The sequence below is a fragment of the Capsella rubella genome, unplaced genomic scaffold, assembly GCF_000375325.1.
Source record: "Capsella rubella cultivar Monte Gargano unplaced genomic scaffold, Caprub1_0 scaffold_3, whole genome shotgun sequence".
NCBI lineage: Eukaryota > Viridiplantae > Streptophyta > Magnoliopsida > Brassicales > Brassicaceae > Capsella > Capsella rubella.
The window spans coordinates 951416-976137 of record NW_006238921.1 but is presented as its reverse complement, the minus strand read 5'-3'; the positions used below and the strand labels follow the sequence as shown (position 1 = coordinate 976137).

Here is a 24722-nt window from a genome sequence, read left to right as displayed (position 1 = left end):
CATCATTCGTTCCTTTCTCTCTCACTCTCTACCGTATATACTTACTTGTGTGTATATTTAGGTTTCCTTTTTTTTTTTTTTTTTGTCTTTAGGGAATTACGAAAATACGTATATGCCACCCAGCACGTTTTTTAAATAAGGGGTCAATTTTGTACAAGTTTTAAAAATTATACGGTTTTATTACGATGGTTTACCTTTTTAGTTTATTTTAAAATGTATTTATGTAGGCATGACAATGAAGCTGATTGAAATTTAGGTATATACATTTTTTTTTTTTTTGTCAATTCCTTACACTACTTGGTTAATTATAAAAGTTTAAAAAATTATTGTGTTTATAAGGTTGAGGAAAGCAAGGGGTTTAGTGTATTAATTAATTAAAGATTAAATATGGGGGGGGGGGGGGGGGGGGTTAATTCCTAGTTTAATGAGGGAACTAAAAAACGTGAAATGTGGGAGGAGAGTTGGTGGTGTGCTGTGTTGTGTGGACTGTGGAGGACTATCAGAGTCATACACAGGAGAGGTAGCGGGATTGGTGGCTGGAGCCCATGACCATGAGAGTGGTGGTTGGTGAGAGAGAGAGAAATTTGTTTCGTATATTTTTACTACTAAACCACGACATCTTAAGAGTTAAGAGTCAGTGTACATGTACTACCACCAGTTCCCCCACACAAACTTGAGATTTTGTTTGGTAAACTAATAAGTTGGTGACTGATTATGATTGGTATCTACGTCCCTTTCTTATATGTTCTTTTCTTCTTCTTTTCTGAGTTAATAAGTGTTTTTTTAGGCTAGTGGTGTACATGTAACCAAGAGATTATTACTTCATAGTTAATACTATTTCTATAATTTACGGTTTATATAACCTTTCAAAATTTGTGTAATGTATTGGGTCGATAGCTAAGTGTGTTTCCTTGTTGTAGCTAGACGTTAAATATTGTCCCTAATCCCAAGATAGAATAATTGAAATACCCATTGATTTTTAACAGTCGGCCATATTCTTCCTTGTTGGTTGATTATTTGGGCACCAAAACATTGATAATTCATCAAACCTTTTAACCTTAACATTCGATTAGTTGTTGTTTTGTTGATGAAACTCGAATAAACTTTAAATCCAACAAGACACGCTTAAATGCTTAATAAGTAACAGATACCCCCAAATGACGCCAAGAATTATATATGCTATACGTATTCCCAAAAGTAAGGAATTTGACCAAATATTTCGATTCACTATAATACCCCCACGTGTCTTCTATCTTGTCAGAATATATATCAGCAGTAGTAGATTTCCCATTTTTGTTGTTTATAGTTAAAATGAATAAACACGTTTAGTTTTGATATCAACATATAAATCCTCTACTAAAATCTATACCATAGTCTACTCTTGGTATAATTCATACTTCACATACCCAACCATAATTGAACCAGACTTAGAAAACGGATCCGATGTGAACCAACCATACCAACAACAAAGGGAAGCCAAAATTAAGTCTTAGAAACTGAAAAAACTATATCAGACTAATGCTGATTCCTCTTAAAATATATCTAATCAGAGGTAACACTACATAAACCCCAGACTCTGTTGTTGGGTTTTTCTCAGGTACAAAGTAAACTCCATCACCTTAAACAAGCTTCAGTCCCTCATCTTTTACCTTTTCTTCAGCTTCCACTTGGTCTGGTTGGTTGGTTGTTGCCATTAAGCTAATGTCTTCTTGCCTTTTCCAGATCAGGAAGATCTGACCAAATATCAAATGTGTTTTTTTTGTAAAATCAGTACTCACAAAAGGATCCACATAAATATTTAGAAGACAACTAAGTTCTGACTGATACTTAGTACTCACAAGAACTATATCACAGGATAATGCCACTAACACTTAGGAATTTAACATAATAATTTATCAATCTTCACTTAGTCTCTATCTATTATTTTTGAAATGCTATATATCATTGCGTTAAGAAGATTCAAAGAATGTTAAAACTTACAGAGCAATCCATCATCGTCGCTGCTTTCATCTTGGTCAACAAACTATGAAAACAATGAGGGAAACTAATTAAACAGGGTGGCTTTTTACTAAACTGCATTGAAAATAAATAAGCGATTAGGAGAAAACACTTACTGCACTCTCATCATCAGAGGCTGTTTCAGCTAAAACAGAAGAAAAAATAGAGTCTATCGTTAGGCACAACTTATGATGAAAAAGATCAGAGTCTTTGTGATTTTTCTAGTCTTTTCAAACGAGATTAGACAACATTAACATCTGTCGTATGCAAAATTGGTGTATGTTTACTTAATCGAGCATGTAAGAACAAGAGCTATTGCAGGTTGGGTGAGGGTACATGAACATCCAAGAAAAGTGAAATCCTAATCTTCGGAAGGTATAGATAAGAAGATTTTGAATTATCCCCTAGAGATTTGAGCTGAGCTTTGGCTTGCAATATCTATTTTTACGACTTACAGTTAACCTCCTCATCCTCATCGCACCATTTATTCCAGTCGACCTTAATGTAAGGTGCAGGTTTCTCTTCTGATTTCAGCAGTCTTGTCCACCAGCTTTTCTCTTCTTTTTGAATTGAAAATATGATGTTCCTCAGCCCTACATTCTTCCGATATTCCTGCATCATACATACACATAGCATAGGAAATTTGTTAAAAGAAGTATGTGTAGATACTTTAAAAAAAAATTATTTTTGACCCTACGGGGAGTGAGTGATATCTAATAAGAGTAGACTGATACAGACTCGCTGAAGTTATCGATTTACAGATGCAATGATTACTTTACAGTTGCTGCTAGTTCATATCATTTAAAGGAAGAAATGGCACTCACTGGCATAATCTTCCCATATAGCTCCAAGCTGAATTCAAAGCGCTCGCCTAGGGCACCAAGGGCAGAGAAGCTGAATAGACCCTGAGGCTCACACTTGACTGAAAGGTCCTTCGCATCGGGTAAGGCGACGGTTAGGTAAACCTTATCAGAACGCTGAGCCCAAAGAACCTCCGGGTTACGACTGCACACAAGGTGAAACAACAGTTATATTATACTGTGCTACTCTACTCAGCAGACTTTGTGCAACGTACCACCTCAATCACACAACCAAAAGCGAAGTGAGGATTACAACTAACTGGTTACATTATGAAGAATTTCTAGCATAAGATTTTCAATTTTGAAAATTCACAAGTAAAACGACGTCAATACTTTTATCAATTCTAAACATGAATGCTGAAGCCAATCAAAAAGTGTGGAACTGTAACAAGTGGGTGATTTTATTTCGGACACCACTATCCAAAAAAGTTCTAAGATCTGTGCAAACAACTCTATCATCATCAAAAAGAACACCACTTCCTATATTACTAATGAAAAACCCTTTAGTAAATAAACTTAAAGGTAGAGGCTTTCTATAGTCTAGTTAGAGAAAAATGTGACGCAGGGGCCAAAACTTAGATCATAAATCAGTGGGAACCTATTCGTGGATTAAGCAAACATAAACCATATGAGATATATAAATTATTGAGTAAATCTCAAAAACCCTAGAAACCGAACAGATACCTCATGTTTTCAGCGAAGTTTAAAACTTTGGATTGAAGAAGTCGCCGGAAGTGTGAACGGCGGACAGAGTACGAAGGAAACGGCGATCGATTTTGAAGAGAAAAAAAAAGTTGGAAACTTGAAAACAATCTTCTTAGTAGGGTGGAGTGAAGAAGGTAAGGAGGTATAATTTACATTTAGCCCCAATAGTTTTAGAGCATTTTAAATAGACCCGTAAATCTTGAACTTATTCAAAATTGATTAAAACTCCTAAAAAATATACATTTGGACCCAATTAGAGATTTCATATCCCAATTTGGCATATTTGCGATAATAATTTAACCTACAAATAAAGTAAAGGAAGAGCAAAAAGGACAAACACAGGTAAATGAAATGAAAGACAAACATGTGTCATTGTTTCTTACAGATCATAGATCACTGATGACACATGCTATTTTGCAACACACTTAAAAAGTTTTATCTCAAAGTTGTAATATGGTGTACGTAAATCACGTTGCCTTAAGAGTAACGACACATAAAAAAAAAAATAGCTTAGAAGCAAAAAGATATAATTGTCATATTAAAAAAATATCTTAATGTGTCCTAAAATAATCAATTAGTTTTGAGGAAGCGGTTAAATAACTTTGAAGATGATCACTTCACAATTACGACTCACACCTAACAAAAGGAACAATAAAAATCTAAAATGCTGAACAAACCATCTCTGTTACACTCCGCTAGGCGAAAATGACACCCATACCTCTAAGTTCTAACGTACGTCTTAATTAACTTAATATATATCAGGTTATTTTATATATTTCGCTTTCTACAAATCATTTTTTAATTTGTATATTATGTCTATTAAAAAAGATAGAAAATAACATCAAAAGTATAGCCTTAGAAAAAAATTTCTCTTCGCCCATAAAATTTTAAAATATATATATATATATATATATTTGATAAATACTTATTAGTTTCTTTTCGTCTACCAAATTAAACTCTATTAAAGTTGGCTAGTCGATTATAAGCTGGACCAGCAATTTTTATTCTTTGTAAACCATTAGTGAATACGACATTTGACTATTGAGACATGTAAACCAAGAGAGAGAGAGAGAGAAAGAAAACCTAACTAAATAATGAAAACTCAAACAAAAAAAATGAAGGCAAACATAAGAAATTAAAATATTCGTAAACGATGCAAAGAAAAGACTAACAGAAGAAGATGCATATAAAAGAAGTAGGTGGACTAAAATTTCACAAAATTTTGTTTGCTTATGTTTGTAAGTATTTGCTTTACTACTTGTTTTCTTTTATACCTCCAAATCTAAATTACTAAAAAAGAGAACTACGAGATAAAAATGATGTAGAATCTCTCTTTGGGAGAGCACGTGAGTAGTCAAGAGATTAATTTGCCTTAGTTTGTAATTATAAAACTAGGTTCGGACCCGCGCTACAGCGCGGAGAAAATAATTAACTATATATAACTTTTAACGGATTATGATATGTTACATTTTAATTTTATTGCAATGTAATTGATTACAGTACTTCCCTTCGGGGAAAGGGAAAGACCTTGAAAACTCTTTCCGTATAGGCCAGATCTGGTGCAGTTGGAGCAGAAAAAGAACTCCCTTGAGCTTGGTAAGGGGCTTGGTAAGGTGCTTGGTAGGGCGCTTGATAAGGTGGTCTTTGTTGGAGCAGTAGCCCCTCTAGCTTGGAACCCTTGGTTGAAAGGCCTTGGTTGGAATCCTTGACCTCCAACATAGTTCAACTCTTCTTGTGGCTCCTCATACCCTTCAACACCAAAGTCTTGGTACCCTTGATATCCACCATACTCTTCACAAGAGTTTACCGCTTCCTAATCAGTGTAGCTCTTGGGTCAGCTCACAGCTAGGACGTCATCAGTTCTAAAGGATTCCACCACTAGGGAGACTCTCTCTTACTAGTCTTGAGTTGTTGGAGAACTTGAGGATTTGGATGCCCAAGCCTATAATGCCAAGTGAGCTCACTAGCTGCTTGTTGTCTTGTAGAGTAGAAGACTTATAGATTCAAATTCTCCAACATATAGATGTCCTTACACCGTTTTCCTTTGCTCAGCAGGCTCCGTGTTTGCTTGTCCTTTATGCATACTTCGTTAGCATCAAACTCAAAGAAGCATGGATAAATCATCACAAAGTTTGGACACAGAGAGAAGAGACTTAGTTATGAAAGGACAAACAAGAACTTCATTTAATGGTAAACTACCTGATGAGCTTGGTAGATTGGTAGATCCAACATGAGTGATGGGCAAGAAGGCTCCATCCCCAACCATCACACTGTCGGATCCCACATAAGGTTGTGACTGTTGGAGGTGATGAGCAGAATTGGTAATGTGAGAGGAGGCACCAGAATCTGGAAACCATTATGTACCAGAGGTATCCGTGATCTGAAGAGCAGCAAGAGCTTGAGGAATATCACTGTTCTGGAAGGAGTTGTCATATCGGTTCCAGCATTTTAGGGCTGAGTGACCAGATTAGCCACATATTTGGCAAACGGGTCGAGAAGAGAACTGATCAGAGGAGTGGGATTGATGCAAACTAGTTGAGGGCTTGATAGCGTTGATGAAACCCTCTTCCTCTTGTAGAGAATGAGCCGCGACCACGGTAGTTACCAAACCGAGAATAGGACTGTCATACGAGTATACCAGAGGCTGAAGGTATTGAGTGATGATCCTTCCTCAACCCTAAGCTAGGCGAATCAATAACAAAGCAAGACTACTTTCCATCAGTACGGGGTACGCCATAAACGAAGTCAGAAGGTTGTCAATCAAATATGGTACGCGATGCTTGTATAATAAGTTTAAATAAAATAATAAACGAAAAAGTGAATAAATAATAATACATTGAGTTTTGATACAACTAAAAAAAGTGAAAAGTTAACAGCACGAAAAAAAACAAATTATTCAATTGACCCTTTTTGTAGTAAAAGTAGAAATATACGTAAAAATTACATACTTACAATTTTTGTTATGAAGTATCAACCTGTAACATAATTCATTCTGTAAAAACCGTTATTCATAACTTGCTTTACCATTATAATTGTGATTTTAACAAACTACCTGTGAACTATCTAAAATTTACATAGTTTGATATATAATATATTTTATCAATAATAATTATGTCTCAAAAAATATTTTTAATATTTTTAATTCTAATTTATTTTTAAATTTTAAACTTTTAATTATAATATTTTGAAACTTTTTAAACTTTTAAATATGCTCATGTAACAATTGTTTTAGTATTGGTCATACTGATTTTAAATCATTGTCCAGAATATTTAACCAAATGTAGTTGAGTATTATATGTCCGTTTTGAAAAATTCAAATTGCAAAGTATACAAAAAAAAAAAAAAATTTATTAAAATTTTTTATATATAGTATAATATCAAGGGACATTCTCTAAAATACCACCATTTTTGTTTTTAGGACAAAAATACCACAAGACTAAAATTAAATTTTAAATTTTCAAACTTTAAATTCTAAATTCTAAACATTAGACCCTACCCCCTAAATACTATACCCTAAAATTCCATACCAATAATTTGATTTTAGTGGTATTTTTGGAAAGAAAACCAAAATGATGGTATTTTGAGGAATTCCTCTATCATAAATTTAAAATAATATCAAAAAAATGTCAAAGAAGAATGATAATTACTTTTAATATATTATATTAAATTAGTTAGAGAAATATTAGAAAATCATAAAATTAGTTATGGAAATAATATAATCTTAAAATTAGATATGGAAAATATCCGATGTATGTAGCCAAACCCATTTTAGTATCCAACTTTGAAGTATCCAATTGTTAAAATCGGGTTAATTTTTTAGTTTTGACCCGATCCGTATTCTATTTTGTACTTCTCTTTTACTAATATAGAGATAGAATGCAAAACGAAAACCTTGTTATCATTTGTTAGTTAATCTGATTCTCCGTATTATTGATCGTAAATACTACACTAGGATTGATCATATATTCATTACGTGAGGCTAATTTGGTGTATTAGAATTGTATTTTCTTGCAATTTGTAAAAATGGTAGAGAAATATTGAGACCCACATGTGTCACTTTAAAAAGTCTGATGTGACCTTTTCTTACTGATGGAGATGCCACCGTGCGAAAAGGGTCACATTGCAGTGTGTGCCACAACTTCACTTTCTTTCTCTTTTCACCTTAACAATAATTTTACCTTTCAGTTTTTTTTTAAAAGTTTTTGGATGGATCTTGTAGTTTATTTCGGTTTTGTTTTAAGCCTAGTTTTGATATTACAGAAGAAGAAAAAACATGCATAAGTTGGTTTCAATTATCTTACATTGACCAAACTACAAAACAAAATGAGAATTTGAACCCTCCGAGCATATATAGCCCATTAATTAATTTTCATATGAGAAACTTTACAACTTATACAAAAATAATATTTATTTGTTTCCCTCGACTAGTATTTATAGACCACATCCCTAAGCCCTAAAAATAATATTCTCTCTTATCTTTAACTTTTTATCTTTTTTGGGTCTTTTTTACTTTTCTCTTGGCCACAGCTTTGGTTACTATTTTCGAAAGTGATATATATATATATATATATATATCTGACTATATGAACATATTTAATACTGTGGTTATTCATTTTTTTTATGGACGTTATGCTGGGAAAATAATTTAATTTGTGTCATAAAAATTGAATAGTGAGACAATCAAAAATAAAAAGATCATAAAAAAATGTCGGCCAGAGATTCCTTTTTTAAAAATTGTAAAAAATAATGCATGTGAACACTTTTCAAGATAAATTTGTGAACAAAAATTCTATTTCTATTTTGTTTCTTTCTTGTTAAAAAGAATTAAAGAAAAAAAAGAATTTATCGTTGTCTTCCTCTCGTGATAGAGAGGAGGACCAAACTCTCTGTCGTTAGCCACTGACAGTTTACTAAATCGTATGGTTGCTACAAAACATAAAAGAAAATTACATTGATTTTGCAAATATTTTTGTTTGTTGTCTTCTACAAAAAAAAAAAGAAAAAAAATGTTGGGTTAATATTTGTTCACAGAGTAGAGTATCCTCTGTTTTAATCCTCATAAACAATAATAATCACTCCACTCGTGAAGGAATCTCTTGATGAATGTTTTTATCAAAAGCTCCTTGACGAATTTTCTTGGGGATTTTCTCAACACTTTCTTTTTATAATAAAATCAAATATTCGTATCACAGTTCCTTGATAAGTTTGCAGAGGTATTTCTTCATCTCAAAGGCAACCCATTTTGTCTTCTCATTTCTCTCTCATTTCTCTTTTCTCTGATATGAAACTACTTTTTTGTTTTCCAGGAAAATAAAATTTTTAATCTCTCTCTGTGTTCTAAAGCTTTTCTTCTTTTTTTCTACATCCTCTCTTCTTGCAAGGTGTCTTGAAGAAGAGATTCTGTAACCCAGGTGTTGAGTTCGTCCTGTTTTGCTGGAATTCACATGCAAATATGTTTTTTTTGTAAATCACTTAACTAGTCACCTCTTCACTTAGCCTTAAAATTTTAAGATTGGTTTCTTAAATTCTCTTTAAATGCATTAACGAGAATAGAGTTTAAAGATCAGATCTTGTGAGTGGACCCTGTTCTTGAGTTAGAGTTCAATTTGTTTTCTTTTTTTTGTAAGTACATTATGTGATTCTTGTATTTAATGTGCCTCTCTTTGCAGGTTTTGATGATGCTTACGTGATTTTACTACTTTTAAGTAGTTGTGTGTGTGTGTTTTGTGGTCTTGTGTGGGTGGCTATGGAGAAAGTCTTTTGTGGCATGCCATTACTGCTTCTGGTTCTGCTTTTAGCTTCCATTGATGGCTCTACACAGCTTCAGTCATCTCAATCTCAAACCCTCTTGAGGCTACAACAGCTTCTGTTCTATCCCAAAGTATTAAGCAGCTGGAACAACTTTACTGATTTCTGCAACTCTGAGCCAAGCCCTTCGCTTACCGTTGTGTGTTACGAAGATAGTGTGACGCAGCTTCACATCATAGGGGACAACGGAACTCATATGTTACCAAAGAGTTTCTCAATAAACTCATTTGTTACTACTCTTGTTAAGCTCCCTGATGTTAAAGTTCTCACCTTTGTGTCCCTCGGGTTATGGGGTTGGTTACCTCAGAAAATCAACCGTTTATCCTCTTTGGAGATTCTCAATGTGAGTTCTAATTTCCTCTTTGGACCAATCCCTCATCAACTCTCCTCGCTTGCTAGTCTTCAGACGCTTATACTCGATGAGAATATGTTCTCTGGTCAGTTACCAGATTGGATTGGTTCTTTGCCGAGTTTAGCTGTGTTGAGCTTGAGAAAGAATGTGTTTAATGGGTCATTGCCTTCTTCACTTAGTGGCTTGTCAGGTCTTAGAGTTCTTGCTTTAGCTAACAACCGCTTTAATGGAGCTTTGCCTGATTTAAGCCATTTGACAAACCTTCAAGTGCTTGATCTTGAAGGAAACTCTTTTGGACCGTTGTTTCCTCGGTTAAGTGACAAGTTGGTTACTATTATACTCAGCAAGAACAAGTTTAGATCTGCAGTTTCAGCTCAAGAAGTGAGCTCTTTGTATCAGCTGCAACATTTGGATCTTTCCTTCAATACATTCGTCGGTCCATTTCCTGCTTCGTCGATGTCTCTTCCCGCGATAAGTTACTTGAACATTTCACACAACAAACTCACTGGGCGTCTTTCAGCAAATCTTTCTTGCAACTCACAGCTGATGTTTGTCGATATGTCATCAAATCTTCTTACTGGAAGTTTGCCTACTTGCCTTAAACCGAGTTCCGGCACTAGCAGGGATGTTGTCTATGCAGGCAACTGTTTGGCTACTACGAATGAAAATCAACGTCCAGTTTCATTTTGTAGCAATGAAGCTCTTGCTGTTGGAATCCTACCACAGAGGAGGAACAAAGTTTCCAAAGTGGGTATTGCTTTAGGCATAACCGCAGGCATTTTCGGAGTAATTCTCCTCGCTGGTGCCTTATTTGTGGTTCTTAAGAGATTCAAGGCTAAGAGACCAGTGACGAAAGGTTCCCCAAGATTGATCAGAGAGAATGCTTCAATGGGATACACATCAAAGCTACTATCAGATGCAAGTAAGAGGATAAAAAAGCTCTCATATACTGTCACACATTTTACATGTATAGAAGTTGAGTGTTATTGATTACTTGTGTTGCAACACTTTGAAGGGTATATATCTCAAACAATGAAGCTAGGAGCGCTCGGTCTTCCAGCTTACAGGACATTCTCACTGGAAGAGCTCGAGTATGCAACAAATAACTTTGAATCCTCTGCTTTCATGGGTGAAGGTTCTCAAGGACAGGTAAGACAGTGAAGCTTTAAGCTTTCTTTTGCTTCCATGTTTTGTAGTACAGTTGAAGAAAAAACATCTTTGTGCTTCTTATTTTTTTATTTTTTCATCATTCTTTCCAGATATATAGAGGAAGGTTGAAAGATGGATCCTTTGTGGCAATCAGATGTTTGAAAATGAAGAAAAGTTGCAGCACCCAAAACTTGATGCATCACATTGAGCTCATCGCAAAACTAAGGCACCGTCACTTGGTAAGTGTGCTCGGCCACTGCTTCGAATGCTACTTAGATGATTCAACGGTCAGCAGAATGTTTTTTGTCTTTGAGTATGTCCCAAATGGAGAACTCAGGAGCTGGATTTCTGGTATTACACTGAAACTTGTCCCAAGAACATACATAGACAATATGAATTTAGTTGATTCCGCCTAATGTTCTCTTGTCTTGCTATGTTAGATGGGCATATGGGAAGACTGCTTACTTGGGAACAACGCATAAGCGTAGCGATAGGTGTAGCAAAAGGGATCCAGTTCTTGCATACTGGTATTGTGCCTGGTGTTTATGATAACAACCTTAAAATAACAGACATTTTGCTTGACAATAACCTTGCCGCCAAAATCAGTAGCTATAACCTTCCATTACTTGTGGAAGGTCTTGGAAAGGTAAATAATGTCACAGATTCTGAATCTTTTTGTTTCTTGAATATTATTTTGAACCTGTTTTGTTTTCACTTTTAAGGTGGGGCAAGTAGGATCTCGAAGCGGTCCCAAAGGCACTCTAAGGTGTGTAAAATCTTCTTCACTCTATTTCTATGGTAGAAGAATCCTCTGTTTTTATGGTTTATATGGTTTAATCCTCTGTTTCTATGGTTTATATAATTAAGTCCTCTGTTTCAATGGTTTATATGGTTTTCTCCTCTGTTTCAATGGTTTTATCTCAACAGCATCAAAGCCGAAGATAAAATCGATATCTATGAATTTGGAGTGATTTTGCTAGAACTTATAGTGGGAAGACCACTGAGAGCAAAGGTTCAAGTCGATGTTCTAAAAGAGCAGGTAAGGCCACTCGAAATATATAACTAGAAACGCAATCACGATCATCTGCATCTAGTCTATAAACTGTATCTTTTATTTGTAGTTACAAGCGAGCATTTTAGCGGATGATGGAGCGCGTAGGAGCATGGTGGATCCAACGGTCCATAGAGCTTGTTCAGATCAATCACTGAAGACAATGATGGAGATATGTGTAAGGTGTCTCCTTAAAGACCCTTTAGAACGTCCTTCCATTGAAGATGTCCTGTGGAATCTTCAGTTTTCTTCTCAAGTTCAAGAAGGTTGGCTACAAAACAGTAATCCTCCCAGCATCCGCAGCTCACCTTCTCCCGCTGCTCCCACTCTTCCTCCTCCCTCTCGTTTACACCTAACAACACTCGAATCTCCCCGAGATTCAGGTAATTTGAAAACGATGTCGAATTGCCTTTTTATGATCAAATATTGATCTAAAGTATGATTTGATTGTACAATATATGAGATTGAACCAAGCTTTATTGGTCTGAGACTTATATGGTGTTTTTTGTGGGTATAAATTGCAGGATGTGAAGAACATGAGAGGTAGAGAGACAAGAGTTTTTGTTTGATCTCCGTTGTGTTTACACTACCCTTTTGGAATCATAACTTTTTCTCTGTAATTTTATGATGTTGTTTTTTTTTGTCTTTTATTTGTTGGAAACGATCAAAACAGTTAAGAATAGTTAGAATTCATGATCATTTCAGAAACTTAAGTCATAATAACTGAGGAAAGGAATACTCGGTTCCTAATTCACCATATATAGTAAAAGAGGATTGAGAACCAATTTTGTTTTTGTTTCTTTCTTACATGATATTCAAAGGATGGTCTTCTTTGCGATTACATTGGGAATGGTCAGCACACACTGTGAGTAATGCTGTAACATGTAAGTATTAACGCACGCATTGTAAAAATCAAATATAGTTTCACCCCTATGATAATGATCTCATTCAAATATCTCACGACAACTCTACATGTATGGTATGCTATACCCTATGTATGTTGAATACTATAATATTATTCTCTTCTCTTTCTTAACATTATCATGAAAGGAGATAGATATAAATTAAAGACGATTCTAGGTGAATATATTCATCTCCGGTGAAAACCCTCCGCCGGAAAGATAACTTCAGAAGCAACCGTCGTAGATCCAACAGCCACCGAGAAATCAGCACCACCGCTCTCTTCCTCGTCCTCGTGCTGATGATCTCCTCTGCTTTGCTGATGCCGTAGCATTGGCGGCTGCAGCGAATGTTCTAAGTTAGTCGGAGCCATGACGTCATAGCTGACGGCTGCTGCCTCGGCCGCCACTGTGAATCTGTTCATGGCGGCTCCGGCGAGAGTGGTGGAGGCAGATGAGTTGTTGGAGTATTCTGGTTGCTGCATAACGACTAGTTGTTGTTGTTGTTGTTGGTGATGAGTTTGTTGTTGCATAACGTTGGCCATTGCGACTCTACTGTTTATAAGTTGTGATTGCACCACCGATAGTTCCGCTTGTAGCGATGCCACCTAATATATATTTATGGTTACAAAAGTACTTTTATTTAATCATATGATCATCACATTTATTGTTACAGTCTTCAAAAAAGCATAGGATCAATGAATTTGCATTTAACAAAAGAAATTAACAATATTGTTACAAACTATTATACTAAAAAGATACTACCAAAAAAAAACTATTATACTAAAAAGGGGTATGTAATTATTTTTACCTGCTGTTGGAGAGCAAGGATGGTTGAGACGCAGCCATAGACAGGATCAGAGAGTCGAGCCTGAGCCTCATATGAGATCGTAACAACCGCGTCGTGGCGACGGTTCACAGGGATATGATGCAACAGCTTCGACACGTTGCTGGCTCCAAAAACCTTATGGACCGCCGCGAACCGAGCCGCTCCTTGGTCAGACCCGAAGTGTGGAGCGAATATGCATCCACTCACACACTTCCTTCTCAAGAACTTGCAAGCCCCGCAAGGAGACGCCGTTCCTGTCCCCGTCGTCGTCGTAGCCGCCATGGCTCCTCCACCGGAACTTAGAGATGACGTCGTCGGAGTCTGTTGTGAGGTTCGTTTACCGGCTAGTGATTTCCGGCGAGAATCTGAGGTGTTGTGGGATCGCTGCTGCTGATCAGCCATATCACCAAACAAACAAGCATTAAATAATTAGGTTTAGTTGATGAGAGTTTCTTGCGAGATAAATGATATCTGTAGCTATTTATATATGTGTACATGTGAATGTGGATATATAAGTAAAACAGAGGAGGCCACGTTTGTTTCATGAAGGAGGTCGCGAGGTGAATGTGGTAATCTTTTTCCAATTTCTTCTTTTTGGAATACGTAATAATAATAATAGCTACATATTGTTTTCTTAATTATACATATAAATCTTGTTACGCCTATAAAATACGTAATAACTATTTCATTTCCAAAAAGTGAATTTTGGTCAAAGATTTTCTACCCGTTATTCCATTTCCAAAATTTAAATTTGGTCAATGAATTTTGTTTGGTTCTTTGGCTTTTTTGTATTTGACAGCTTTTAAAGTTATTTATATTTTAAGTTGTTTAATTAATTTTGTTTCTTCATAATTTTACTTTTACTTTTGCTCATAAATCGTAAATAAAGCTTGCAAAAGAGAAGAAAATACTTATAACGTTTAAATTAGTCAGATGCGAGAAAACGTGAGAAACATTGTTGAATGTTGACTACATTAAATATTGAAAATGAAGTCATTATTATTGGTTATCGTATAAGTGTAGGTAACACCGTTTATCTAGATTCACATGTTAATTGTAATTGACGTATTTATAAAATAGTGAAATGATGTAAAAATGTACTAGAGTTATATAGTTCTCTACAAATTTTTTTTTTTAAAGCTAGAAGTAGAAATGGCATAAATTTATCAATTTCGATATACCTTGTAGTGCGATAATGGATATTAAGATGTAATTACAGTGAGTTAGGTTATACAGTATATATATCGTATGTTGTTGATATTGTTAGGTACAAGAAAGAACGTATCAGTGGGAAGAATGTGTGAGGCGCACGTGCAAAGAGAGTGTTTGATTTTAACTAATACAAGCATTTTCTTATTCCGCTATAGTTATTTTCTCCTTTTATAGGTCTTAATCATATTAAAATTGTAAATATATTAGTTATGGTTAGAACTAGTCCAACAAACTTATTGAAATGCGTAACATTACGTCTCAAAACCATAAGCACTACCATTCAATATTTTAAATTATAAACATCTCGCTAGACTACTTTTGCTTATAAAAGACGAGTTACACTTATAAATGTTTCCAAAAATGGAAATTGATGAAAAAAAGTCATAGAGATAAACTTCAGGCCATTGACAACATATGAATGAAGTAGACGATTTCTTTTCTGAAAACTCAATCATACAGCCAATATTTATTGGGACGTATCCTTATATTCATCACGAGTCAGGGATCATCGTTGCATGCATGTGTTATAACGAGAAATATTCGCATTAATTTTTCTATTAGAAAATAAAAAAAAGATATATAAAGAACAAAGAAAGATAGTTTCCTTGTCTCAAAAGGTTAAGCAAACGTACGAACACAATGATTAATAACAATCAACAACTAGTATATAGTATAACACCATATAATTAAGTACTATCGTATCCGTAATTTCGTATAAGGATATTATAAATAGCTAAGATAAGTATGTATATACGATGTTTTAATGTCTGAGAGAGGAGAGGCACGAGAATCGTGTTGACCGTTTCGTGTGGAGTTCTTTGTAAGCTAACCAACCTCATTCATGTCTGTCGTGCTCCTTTTCTTCACAACATTCCTCCCTTAGCTAGTTTTCCTTTTTTCATTTTTCAAAAGTAGTTTTTTTTTCTTCACGAAATTCAGAGTATATATATTTCCTTACTTGAATCGTATTCCTCAAAAATCTACTGTTAACTAATTAATGACGTATATATGTTAATTCATACAGAGTGGCATTGCTCATGAATCACCATTGCCTATGTCCTATGATCCAGATCAGTAAGATGATGATCTTTTCTTCCTTTGCTTGTTATCTTTATGGAGAAGGTCCTACGGGTCCAGAGGAGAAAAGATAACTGTGAAGGAGATGAGAATATGAGATGTGTTGAATCTTGAAAGAAGAAAAACCTCTCTGCATGATATGTTCAGTGTCAAAGTGTTATACAACGTCCATTAGTTAAGAATGATATATATACACGATGTGGGATGTGCAACACTTTAACACCGACTTGTAGTTTTCCTTCTTTTTTCAAATGTCTAAACCACAAACGTAAATCATACCAAACCAGGATTTCATTACTTCCGAAAGACAGAATTTTCAAATAGTAAAGAGTATTATTGAGACATTAGTATACAAGGTGATGATGATGAAATGAAATCAGGTATTCTCACAAGGCAATGTTCCAAAACAGCAGGAACTACCACAACAGCAATTTAACTTGTTGCCTCTGTTCTCTCCCGTGACACGGACATCTCCGTAACTGAAACTTAACTCTTCCTCTGCATATATGTCCCTTGCTGCAAAGAAACAGAGCCGAGGAAGCAAAGCCCCCGAGCTTCTCAACAGAACGGTGGAGAGATTTCCGCCATCACAAGAATGGTTGATGAATCTGGCAATGTTCCCAATTCTCGTGGCGTCGATGTTTATTCTTAAACAAGCTTGTCCTGAAGGGAGGTGCTCGCGTATGACCAAAAGTGCAGAAGCGAAGGATTGTGTTGACCTGAGTTTGTCATAGACATTTTGACGTTTACGTGCTTCTTCTGTTGTTAATAGCTCACCTGTAAAGCACAGCATCGTGATACTCTTTAAACGACTGAAACATGGACACAGCAAAAAGATCAAACCTTTCACTGATGAGAGATCACACAATAACACAATGTTTAAAATCTCATACCATACTCATATCTGCTTTTCAACTTAATAACTAACGCTAATTTTCGTCTAAACATGTACTCTAGAACTTGATTTTCAAACTTCCAGGATAAATCTTCCAAAAATCAAACAAGTATTGCAATAAAACGAATCATCAAAACAATTCTGAAACAACAATGGTTCCAGCATTTTGAGAAGATTAGGGTAACACTACCTAATGCTATCCCTCTAAACATGTAATGCAATCACCCCAAATTTAGCTACTTTCACATTCATACGATCACTAATGTCCTCTAATGATGCGATCATTCAACCCCCAAAGATAAAGCATCCAAAATCAATCAACTTTGAAACCTTTAAAAGATCACTAAACAATTCTGTAATTTGTAACCTGCATATTCACAGATGAATTGGCCTTGCTTAATGAGCTGATCCGCGTACAAGCACCAACCTTTCTTCTCATCTCTTACAATCTTCAAACCAACTGATATCCCCTTTTGCGTAACCCGGTTCGAACAATCCGACCCGCACCCACAACCCGATCCACATTCGTTAGCAATCTCCTCCATCCCCGCGAACGCTAAGCACTTGCAGTATCCTTCCTCGCACCTCTCGCATTGGCATCCACACATCCCCTCTCCTGACTCGTCCACTAAACTCACCCCAAACCGTCGGCGTTCACTCACCGAGTCGAGATAAGCCCTCGTCGACTCGGATCCACATCCAGCAGCGGCTCCCCACCATTGACGCGGCGGAGGAGACGAAGCGGGGATTTGAAACGGTGTGTAGATGAAATAAGCGTACGGATGAGAATCGACGGAGTTACGAAACGGGATTGGGATGTTTTCGAAGGATCGTGCAGCGTCAAGGGATCGGTGAGAGGTTAGGGATTTTGAAACTAGGGATAAGGTTTTGCAGGTTCGAGAGACTGCAGCGAGTTCTTGAGAGTTTAGCCATGGAAGAATCAAGTTGGCACATCGGAGGAATAGATCAGTAGCCGGAATAATGTCTGAAGCTTCTTCTCCGAGACGACGCTTCTTCGGTGGTGACTCTCGCTGCATTTTCAATAATACGGCGTCGTCGAGTTATATTTTTACTACCGTCGTTGAGTTAATAATAAGGTTTATAAAACGACGTCGTTTGTTTTAATATTTTTCACTACCGTCGGTGGGTGACTCTGTTATAAAAAGTCCGTATCCGACCGTTCGTGTCTCAGTTTAACTAAAAACCGCGTTAGAGTCCATTTTTTCCCAGGAAAAAAGAATTAAAAAAAAAAAGAACTGAAAAGACAAAATCAAAATCAATCTGAAGAAAGAAACACAACGAGGAGAGTTTTCGAAAATGCCGTCGCCACCGACGACGACTTCTCTGTCCGTGACACAAACGATAAACGGATCACACAGCTTCACAATCAAAGGCTACTCTTTGGCGAAAGGAATCGGGATCGGGAAACACATCGCCAGCGATACTTTCAGCGTTGGGGGTTATCAGTGGGCAATCTATTTCTATCCTGACGGGAAGAATCCTGAGGATAATTCCGCTTATGTGTCCGTTTTCATTGCTTTAGCTAGCGATGGTACCGATGTTAGGGCTCTCTTTGAGCTTTCTTTGCTTGATCAGAGTGGCAAAGGGAAGCATAAGGTTCATAGCCACTTCGATCGTGCTCTTGAGAGCGGTCCTTATACTCTCAAGTATCGTGGCAGCATGTGGTTCGTCTCCCGTTTTCTTTTCTTTCTTTTTGCTTTTTAATTTCTTTATTTTCTTAGCTCTTTGCTAGGGTTTGATTAAGAACTAGCTTTGGCTGTCTGATTTCTAGTGAAAGCTCATTACTTTCTGGACAAAGTTTGCTCTTTCGTTGCGGTTGATATGAGGTTAGGGATATTAGTGGTGGTATAGAGTTTACTTTGTGAATGGAACCTGGAATATTTGGATAGGAAAATTTTGTAGATTGTTGAAGACAAGAGATTGGTGTGAGCTCACAAAAATAAAAGATGACAGAGATTGAGTTATTCAGAGAAAATTCAGATACTTTGGCTTTGAATTTCTCAACTTGTTTGATTTTTTTTTGGTGTGTGACCTGAAATATGAAATTGAAAGATGGGTGGTGATAGCTTTCAGATGAGTTAAGACAAACAAAGTTCTTTTCATTGTGAGAGAGTCGATGTTGAAGGCTGCTTCGCGTTATTTTTCTGGTTTGTTGGAAACAGTGACTTATGGAAGAGAGAGTACTTGGAGTAGGAGAAGCAAACGTTTAAAACAGTTTGTCCGCACTTTTCTAAAAAAAAATTTGGTTCCTGCTGCTTCAATAGCTTCTAGTGTTGGTTCTGAATTCACATAAACATGATATGGATTGAAAGAGGTTTTGAACAGATATCCATGCTTTTCTTGAAAAGTAATTCACATGTTGGCATGATTTCAAAGACCTCATATACTATCTAGGCACCAATGCTTTCAAATGGTATGCTAATTTGGACTAGGAACGAGCTTGCAATTCACATGCATATAGCAGCACTACTGTCAGCAAGAATTAGGTTTTACGCCGCTTTTAATGAGTTAAGCAACATAGTATTGTCTTTTGCTCTCAATATGAGTGTGGTACTTTTTTAAGCATCTGTTGTTAGGTTATGCATCATGGCAATAAAACTCAATTGGGATATTGCGTTAAGAAAAATGGAAATATCTTTTCTTACTTCCCTGTTTCGCTCAATGTATTTCTTATTCGATTTTATTTGCTTACAGGGGCTACAAACGCTTTTTCAGAAGAGCTATGCTGGAAACATCGGACTTTCTCAAGGATGATTGTTTGAAAATTAATTGCACTGTGGGAGTTGTGGTCTCAGAGATAGATTGCCCACGGTTACATTCCATTCATGTCCCTGAATCTGATATTGGATCTCATTTCGGGATGCTTCTGGAGAACGAGGATGGTTCAGACATAACTTTTAATGTCTCAGGTGAAAGGTTCTGTGCTCACAGGTTGGTATTGGCTGCTCGATCTCCTGTCTTTGAAAGCGAGTTCCTAGATGTTAACGGAGAAGAAGATTGTGATATCGAAGTTACTGACATGGAGCCCAAGGTTTTCAAGGTAAACGTTCTCTTAACTATTTGACACTAAGTATGTAACTTCACACACTGTAAATACATCGCGTTTCTCTCTAATTCTTGATGCATTTGGGTGAAGGCTTTACTCCACTACATATACAAGGATGCTCTCATTGAAGATGCAGAGTCATCATCATCTTCCGGTTCATCTGTTGGTCCATCTGCATCAGACACATTAGCTGCAAAGTTACTAGGAGCGGCTGATAAATACAAATTGCCTAGACTAAGTTTAATGTGCGAGTCAGTGCTCTGCAAGGATATATCAGTAGATTCCGTTGCAAATATTTTGGCGCTTGCTGACCGCTACAATGCTTCCGCCTTGAAGTCCGTTTGTCTGAAATTCGCAGCAGAAAATCTCCATGGTAGCTATCTTCCCTTACGGTTGATTACTGATATTGATTTCACACAAATCTTATATTGCATAAACATTTTGTTTTGATGCAGCTGTTGTGAGGTCACATGGGTTTGATTACCTAAGGGAACACTGCCCATCACTTCAGTCAGAGCTTCTGAAAACATTTGCGGGATGCGAAGAGGAGTTAAGCGGAGGAGGGAAGACAAGGAGTGTATGGGGGCAATTCTCGGACGGTGTAGCTGACACAAATGAGAGAAATGGAAGACAACCACAGACTTGGGGAGATATCAACGGAGGAGCAGAGAGAAGCCAGAGTGTTTGGGTTCAAGTTGTGAACTCTAATGCAAGCGGTAGAAACAATAATAATGACAACAATAACAGTGATGACCCAATGGCAGAAGATTGAAAAAATAAGGGTAATAAAAAGTCAAAGGAGGATCCGAGTAAGCTGAAGACGTAGGATCAGACATCTTGATGCTGAGATCTTGTAACTTAGCATTCCCTATCGAATGCTGTGGAGAGTATAGGAGTCAGGAGATGGTTTAGTGTTGTTGTTGTTATTGTATTACGTTTTTCCGTGTAATAATTGGAGTCATTATGATAATAAACTAAACACTCATCATCAAATATAAATTTAGTAACCTTCTTTTTTTATGAAATTCTCAAAGGCTGAATTATTGTGATACATTAGATTATATTTTAAAATAAATAATGTACTGAATCTAGCATTTTTAATGATTTGTGTAAAACAATGGATTTTAGAAACTCTAATAAAAACATATTTCCTCACAAAATATCCAATGTTATTGGATTGGAAACAAAATATGTATATAGTCTATCAAATTGTTATCAATTAATATATTAAGTGTATATAAATTATCGAATCGAACAAACCGTTTGACAGACGTTAATTGGATTGACGAAACCGTTAACCGGATTTAATTGTTAATAACACGTGGATAATTGGGATTATTAAAAGATTACGATGTCTCTTTGCATTTTCCCCAAACCGAACTGGGATCGGCAAATCCTAATTCGAAAATTCTCTATGCTCCTATAAATGGCATAACTAATAAAATTCCCTAAGTTAGCATCTTTTGCAAAATAAGTAAGTTTTATAAATATATATATATATATATATACAATAATACTTATAAGGGAGGACTGTAAATAAGATTAATAAATATTTTATATATATGAAGTAATTACAAAAATAACAACATGAGAGAGGAAATCCCAATCTTTAAAGAAATCACAATGTTGCCCTTCAAATGGTGTATAAACAAAAACGTAATTACAAACTTGCCATACTTTGACTTTTCCTTTGAGACCCTCTAAGTCAGCCGGAGTGTTTACAAGAAGCGCCCAATTTTCAATACTTCCCCAATTTTCGCTCTTCTTCTTCTTCGCTCTTCTTCTTCTTCTTCTTCCATCTTCGTCACTATAGGTCTTACTTCTCCTTCAAGCTTCACGGGAGATTTTCGTCTTTCACCTATAGACATTGTCGTCGTGCTATCTCCGTCGATCATCCTTTACTTTACTCGCAGAGATGAGGTAATCGACTCAACTCGTCTAAGTCTTAGGGTTTTTTTTAGGAACAAACGCTAGAATCAAGGGTTTCTGATTTGTGACCCGATTGGGTTTTTTTGTGATGATTATTTCTAGTCTCTCTAGATCTGCTCCAAGAAACGAAAGAAAAACCTGTGCCTGATTCGTGACCCCGATTGTTTTTCAATTTTGTGATGGAACTTAGTTATTAGATTTACCAACTAAAGAACGAAGAAAGTGATTTTTTTTTTTTTTTTTGTAGGAATTGATAGATTTTATACCAGAATCCGCAAAAGAACAACAAAATCTTCCTTAAACATCTCCGTTATTTTGTAGGATAAGATTTTTTTTTGGGTTTTTGATTTGTGACAGATCATATTGGTCCCGGCTAATGCTGAAATTGGGTGTGAAACCTGCGCCAAAAATGGATTCTGCGGAATTATCCATGTTCTGTCGTTTCAGGCCTCTAAATGAGGATGAAAAAGCCACTGAGACTGTGAGAAAAGAGACATCCACGGGTTCTTTCGTTGAATTTGACTCGACTCGAGAAAACGAGTTTTCAGTGAAATCAGGAAATGCATCTGAACACTTTGTGTTCGACAAAGTTTTCAAGGCAGTTGATGAGCAAGGTTAGTATACGTTTCGTTTCGACATTGGATAGCACAATAGTATGATGCCGTATAAGTCATTTCATCTTGGCCATTTTTTGTTTGCAGATGCTATATTTCAAAGAACAAAGCATATTGTCTCTTCTGTTTTCAATGGTTACAATGCGTGTGTCTTTGCATATGGACCGACGGGATCTGGTAAAACCTTTACTTTAGAAGGAACCCATGAGAATCACGGTGTCTGCTATATGGCCCTTGAAGAATTATTTAGCCACCCTCAGAAAGCAGAGTTTGCTCTGTCCCTTACTCTCTTGGAATTGAATGACAAGGAGGAGGTAAGGGACCTCTTTGCTGATAAGAATTCAAATCCCACTGAGGTGACCGAGGCACAAGTTCACAGCGTTGATGAAGCTTGGGATAAACTTACCAGTGGTTTTAGTGCTAGGAATGCTACTGACAACTTCTCTCATTGGTCAGTTACAATTCTGTACCTTATTCAGTAGAAAATTAAATATGCTTAAACAGTATACTTAAACAACTGCAATTGTCTCTTCTTCTTTTCTGTAGCTTATTAGGAGTGACAACTGACATCAGAGATGAATGTCAACCACCTTTGGTTAGTTGATTTAGCTGGTAGCGAGAAAGGAGAAACAGAGACTGCAATGATGTCTCTCTCAGCACTCAAAGAAGTTATCTCTGCTGTCTATAGCAAAGAAAGGGAGGTTCCATACAGGTATTTCTCACTTTCACTGTCCCTCTTACCTCTGTTCATGTATCCAATTTTAACATTAACAAACCATTCTACTCTTTCTTTTTTTACTACAGTAACTCGAAACTTACCCACTTGCTCAAGGACACTCTGAGTGAAAATTGCAAGACCTTATTTTTTGTAATGGTCAGTCCTGATAACATTGAGGAGACCAGACGCTCGTTGGCTTTTGCTAGCAGTATTGGGAGAATAAATTTGGCCAGATTCTCATCTGAAAGTGTCTTTGCAAATATGCGCTTTCGCTATGGGAAAAGACTAGGCAGCTTTAAGATCGATCCATCATTCAACCCAACAGCGCCTCAAAACCCAATGGGGTACATGTATGATGGAATAGTAACAATGGCCAGCCAGCGATTGTTCCGAGGTATGGAATTTGCAGTATACCAATCGCCTTCTTTAGACCGCACATGTGCCACAATTGCTACGAAAACGCAAAATGGGTTTGCGTGGGCTGCACTAAAATGCATCGGTGAAAGTTCATCATATGGTGTCCGTAAAAGCTATAACGGTGTTTCTGGAGCGTACGCAATCGCTAGGATTTGTATTCCAATTTCACTGGCTGGATTGTGCGCTTTGGCGGAACACTTCTATGGTGAGCATAAGAAAAAGTCGGAGCAAAGCATAAGTGATGGGAAGTTGAAACATGCTCTAGCTAATGCTGAAAAGGAGATTCACAAGAAGCTTGTATCCCCTGGTATGTTGTTATTCTACCACTTCCTGACTTCTTTTTGTCAACATTTTTTTTGGCTTTAATATGGTTTTGTTGTTTGTTTAGTTTCTGTGGAGGTTGGGAAGCTAGAAGTTACAGTTGCCAAGGGTGAGTGACATGATTTTTATCTGTTTCTGGAGGGCTATGCAACTTGATTGTTTTTCTTACTTGGTTTCTTTGTGTTTACGTAGTGTCTGAAAGATTAGCTACAGTGGAGAAAATGGTGAGGTCGGCTTTGAAAGGGAAAGACTGAGAATGAAGACTAATCTTTTCTTAGGTTTATTTTTCAAAGTTTTCGGACTTTTGGTTTTGATATAATGTTTCTGTAGACTTTGTTTTGGTATGAGACACGTTATCCGAAGAGGAGTAGTTCAAAAGAGTTTGACGACATGTGTATAGTGCGTGTCCTTTTAGTAATCATTATGGCTATTGGGAACCCCAACACACCTCAATTCCCACTTCTCGTCTTCCCTCAGCTTTTTCAAGCTCTTCTCTCCGTATCTCAAGAACGAACTAGCTCTGTATATAGAGCAGAGACGAGATCGAGTCCCATCTAAATGTTTGCTTTTGTTGCCATTAGAATTGAGGCTACCACTATATGAGCAATACGAAGTGAATGGTGATGCTATCATTTGCAGGCCGAACCTTTGTACAAATCTTGCCAAAGAAAGGAGATGTAAGATTGAACTGGATTCACAGATCATGACACACCATAATGAAGAGCATCCACATGTCTACTGATACACATATCTACATTTTGATTAATTATTATTATATTAAATGGGAATTGTTTTCAGAACTATAAGAAACATATTAAATG

At 36.5% G+C, this 24722-nt stretch overlaps 6 protein-coding genes across 12 annotated transcripts; 3 read left to right on the top strand and 3 right to left on the bottom strand.

The window, feature by feature from the left end:
* Positions 1-1573: 1573 nt before the first annotated feature.
* On the bottom strand, positions 1574-3668 carry LOC17891337 (uncharacterized protein At3g03773). The gene is made up of 6 exons (XM_006298564.2): positions 3543-3668; positions 2823-3003; positions 2454-2610; positions 2115-2143; positions 1981-2023; positions 1574-1733 (listed from the first exon to the last, which is right to left on the bottom strand). The coding sequence occupies exons 1-6, from the start codon at positions 3545-3547 to the stop codon at positions 1699-1701; spliced, it is 450 nt and encodes a 149-aa protein (XP_006298626.2). The 5' UTR covers positions 3548-3668; the 3' UTR covers positions 1574-1698.
* A 4801-nt stretch (positions 3669-8469) lies between these two features.
* On the top strand, positions 8470-12623 carry LOC17892303 (probable inactive leucine-rich repeat receptor-like protein kinase At3g03770). 6 transcript variants are annotated; one of them, XM_023785945.1, is made up of 10 exons: positions 8470-8776; positions 8945-8974; positions 9233-10645; positions 10739-10872; positions 10983-11223; positions 11313-11518; positions 11595-11638; positions 11800-11911; positions 11994-12306; positions 12448-12623. In XM_023785945.1, exons 3-10 carry the CDS (start codon positions 9310-9312, stop codon positions 12468-12470), a joined length of 2409 nt encoding a protein of 802 aa, XP_023641713.1. In that variant the 5' UTR covers positions 8470-8776; positions 8945-8974; positions 9233-9309; the 3' UTR covers positions 12471-12623. The 6 variants fall into 6 exon arrangements, with proteins under 6 accessions (XP_023641713.1, XP_023641710.1, XP_023641714.1 ...); XM_023785942.1 differs by having other exon boundaries at positions 8945-9026; XM_023785946.1 differs by lacking the exon at positions 8945-8974.
* Positions 12624-12826: 203 nt separating this feature from the next.
* On the bottom strand, positions 12827-14097 carry LOC17892425 (LOB domain-containing protein 20). Its single transcript, XM_006299201.2, has 2 exons — positions 13634-14097; positions 12827-13430 (listed from the first exon to the last, which is right to left on the bottom strand). Exons 1-2 carry the CDS (start codon positions 14051-14053, stop codon positions 13014-13016), a joined length of 837 nt encoding a protein of 278 aa, XP_006299263.1. The 5' UTR covers positions 14054-14097; the 3' UTR covers positions 12827-13013.
* Positions 14098-16213: 2116 nt separating this feature from the next.
* LOC17891553 (histone-lysine N-methyltransferase SUVR3) lies at positions 16214-17955 on the bottom strand. Its single transcript, XM_023785783.1, has 2 exons — positions 17203-17955; positions 16214-16717 (listed from the first exon to the last, which is right to left on the bottom strand). The coding sequence occupies exons 1-2, from the start codon at positions 17870-17872 to the stop codon at positions 16317-16319; spliced, it is 1071 nt and encodes a 356-aa protein (XP_023641551.1). The 5' UTR covers positions 17873-17955; the 3' UTR covers positions 16214-16316.
* Positions 17956-18062: 107 nt separating this feature from the next.
* Positions 18063-20927, top strand: LOC17892505 (BTB/POZ and MATH domain-containing protein 4). The gene is made up of 4 exons (XM_006297643.2): positions 18063-18520; positions 19551-19896; positions 19993-20275; positions 20358-20927. Exons 1-4 carry the CDS (start codon positions 18153-18155, stop codon positions 20672-20674), a joined length of 1314 nt encoding a protein of 437 aa, XP_006297705.1. The 5' UTR covers positions 18063-18152; the 3' UTR covers positions 20675-20927.
* A 777-nt stretch (positions 20928-21704) lies between these two features.
* LOC111831478 lies at positions 21705-24298 on the top strand. Of its 2 annotated transcripts, XM_023785784.1 has the most exons (7): positions 21705-21822; positions 22189-22445; positions 22533-22896; positions 22992-23157; positions 23250-23887; positions 23969-24010; positions 24094-24298. In XM_023785784.1, exons 4-7 carry the CDS (start codon positions 23021-23023, stop codon positions 24153-24155), a joined length of 879 nt encoding a protein of 292 aa, XP_023641552.1. In that variant the 5' UTR covers positions 21705-21822; positions 22189-22445; positions 22533-22896; positions 22992-23020; the 3' UTR covers positions 24156-24298. The 2 variants fall into 2 exon arrangements, with proteins under 2 accessions (XP_023641552.1, XP_023641553.1); XM_023785785.1 differs by lacking the exon at positions 21705-21822 and having other exon boundaries at positions 21928-22445.
* The last annotated feature ends 424 nt before the right edge of the window (positions 24299-24722 follow it).

Coding starts and splice junctions, on each gene's coding strand:
- LOC17891337 (XM_006298564.2), bottom strand. Junction 2,611..2,822: donor TATATGGGAAGATTATGCCA/GTGAGTGCCATT, acceptor TGTATGATGCAG/GAATATCGGAAGAATGTAGG. Junction 2,024..2,114: donor CCTCTGATGATGAGAGTGCA/GTAAGTGTTTTC, acceptor TTGTTTTCATAG/TTTGTTGACCAAGATGAAAG.
- LOC111831478 (XM_023785784.1), top strand. CDS start 23,021: ATGAATGTCAACCACCTTTGGTTAGTTGATTTAGCTGGTAGCGAGAAA. Junction 23,158..23,249: donor GAAAGGGAGGTTCCATACAG/GTATTTCTCACT, acceptor TTTTTACTACAG/TAACTCGAAACTTACCCACT. Junction 23,888..23,968: donor CAAGAAGCTTGTATCCCCTG/GTATGTTGTTAT, acceptor TTGTTTGTTTAG/TTTCTGTGGAGGTTGGGAAG.
- LOC17892425 (XM_006299201.2), bottom strand. CDS start 14,053: ATGGCTGATCAGCAGCAGCGATCCCACAACACCTCAGATTCTCGCCGG. Junction 13,431..13,633: donor TCCTTGCTCTCCAACAGCAG/GTAAAAATAATT, acceptor AATATATATTAG/GTGGCATCGCTACAAGCGGA.
- LOC17892303 (XM_023785942.1), top strand. Junction 10,873..10,982: donor GTGAAGGTTCTCAAGGACAG/GTAAGACAGTGA, acceptor CATTCTTTCCAG/ATATATAGAGGAAGGTTGAA. Junction 11,224..11,312: donor ACTCAGGAGCTGGATTTCTG/GTATTACACTGA, acceptor TTGCTATGTTAG/ATGGGCATATGGGAAGACTG.
- LOC17892505 (XM_006297643.2), top strand. CDS start 18,153: ATGCCGTCGCCACCGACGACGACTTCTCTGTCCGTGACACAAACGATA. Junction 19,897..19,992: donor TGGAGCCCAAGGTTTTCAAG/GTAAACGTTCTC, acceptor ATTTGGGTGAAG/GCTTTACTCCACTACATATA. Junction 20,276..20,357: donor CGCAGCAGAAAATCTCCATG/GTAGCTATCTTC, acceptor GTTTTGATGCAG/CTGTTGTGAGGTCACATGGG.
- LOC17891553 (XM_023785783.1), bottom strand. CDS start 17,872: ATGCAGCGAGAGTCACCACCGAAGAAGCGTCGTCTCGGAGAAGAAGCT. Junction 16,718..17,202: donor ATTCATCTGTGAATATGCAG/GTTACAAATTAC, acceptor TGTGCTTTACAG/GTGAGCTATTAACAACAGAA.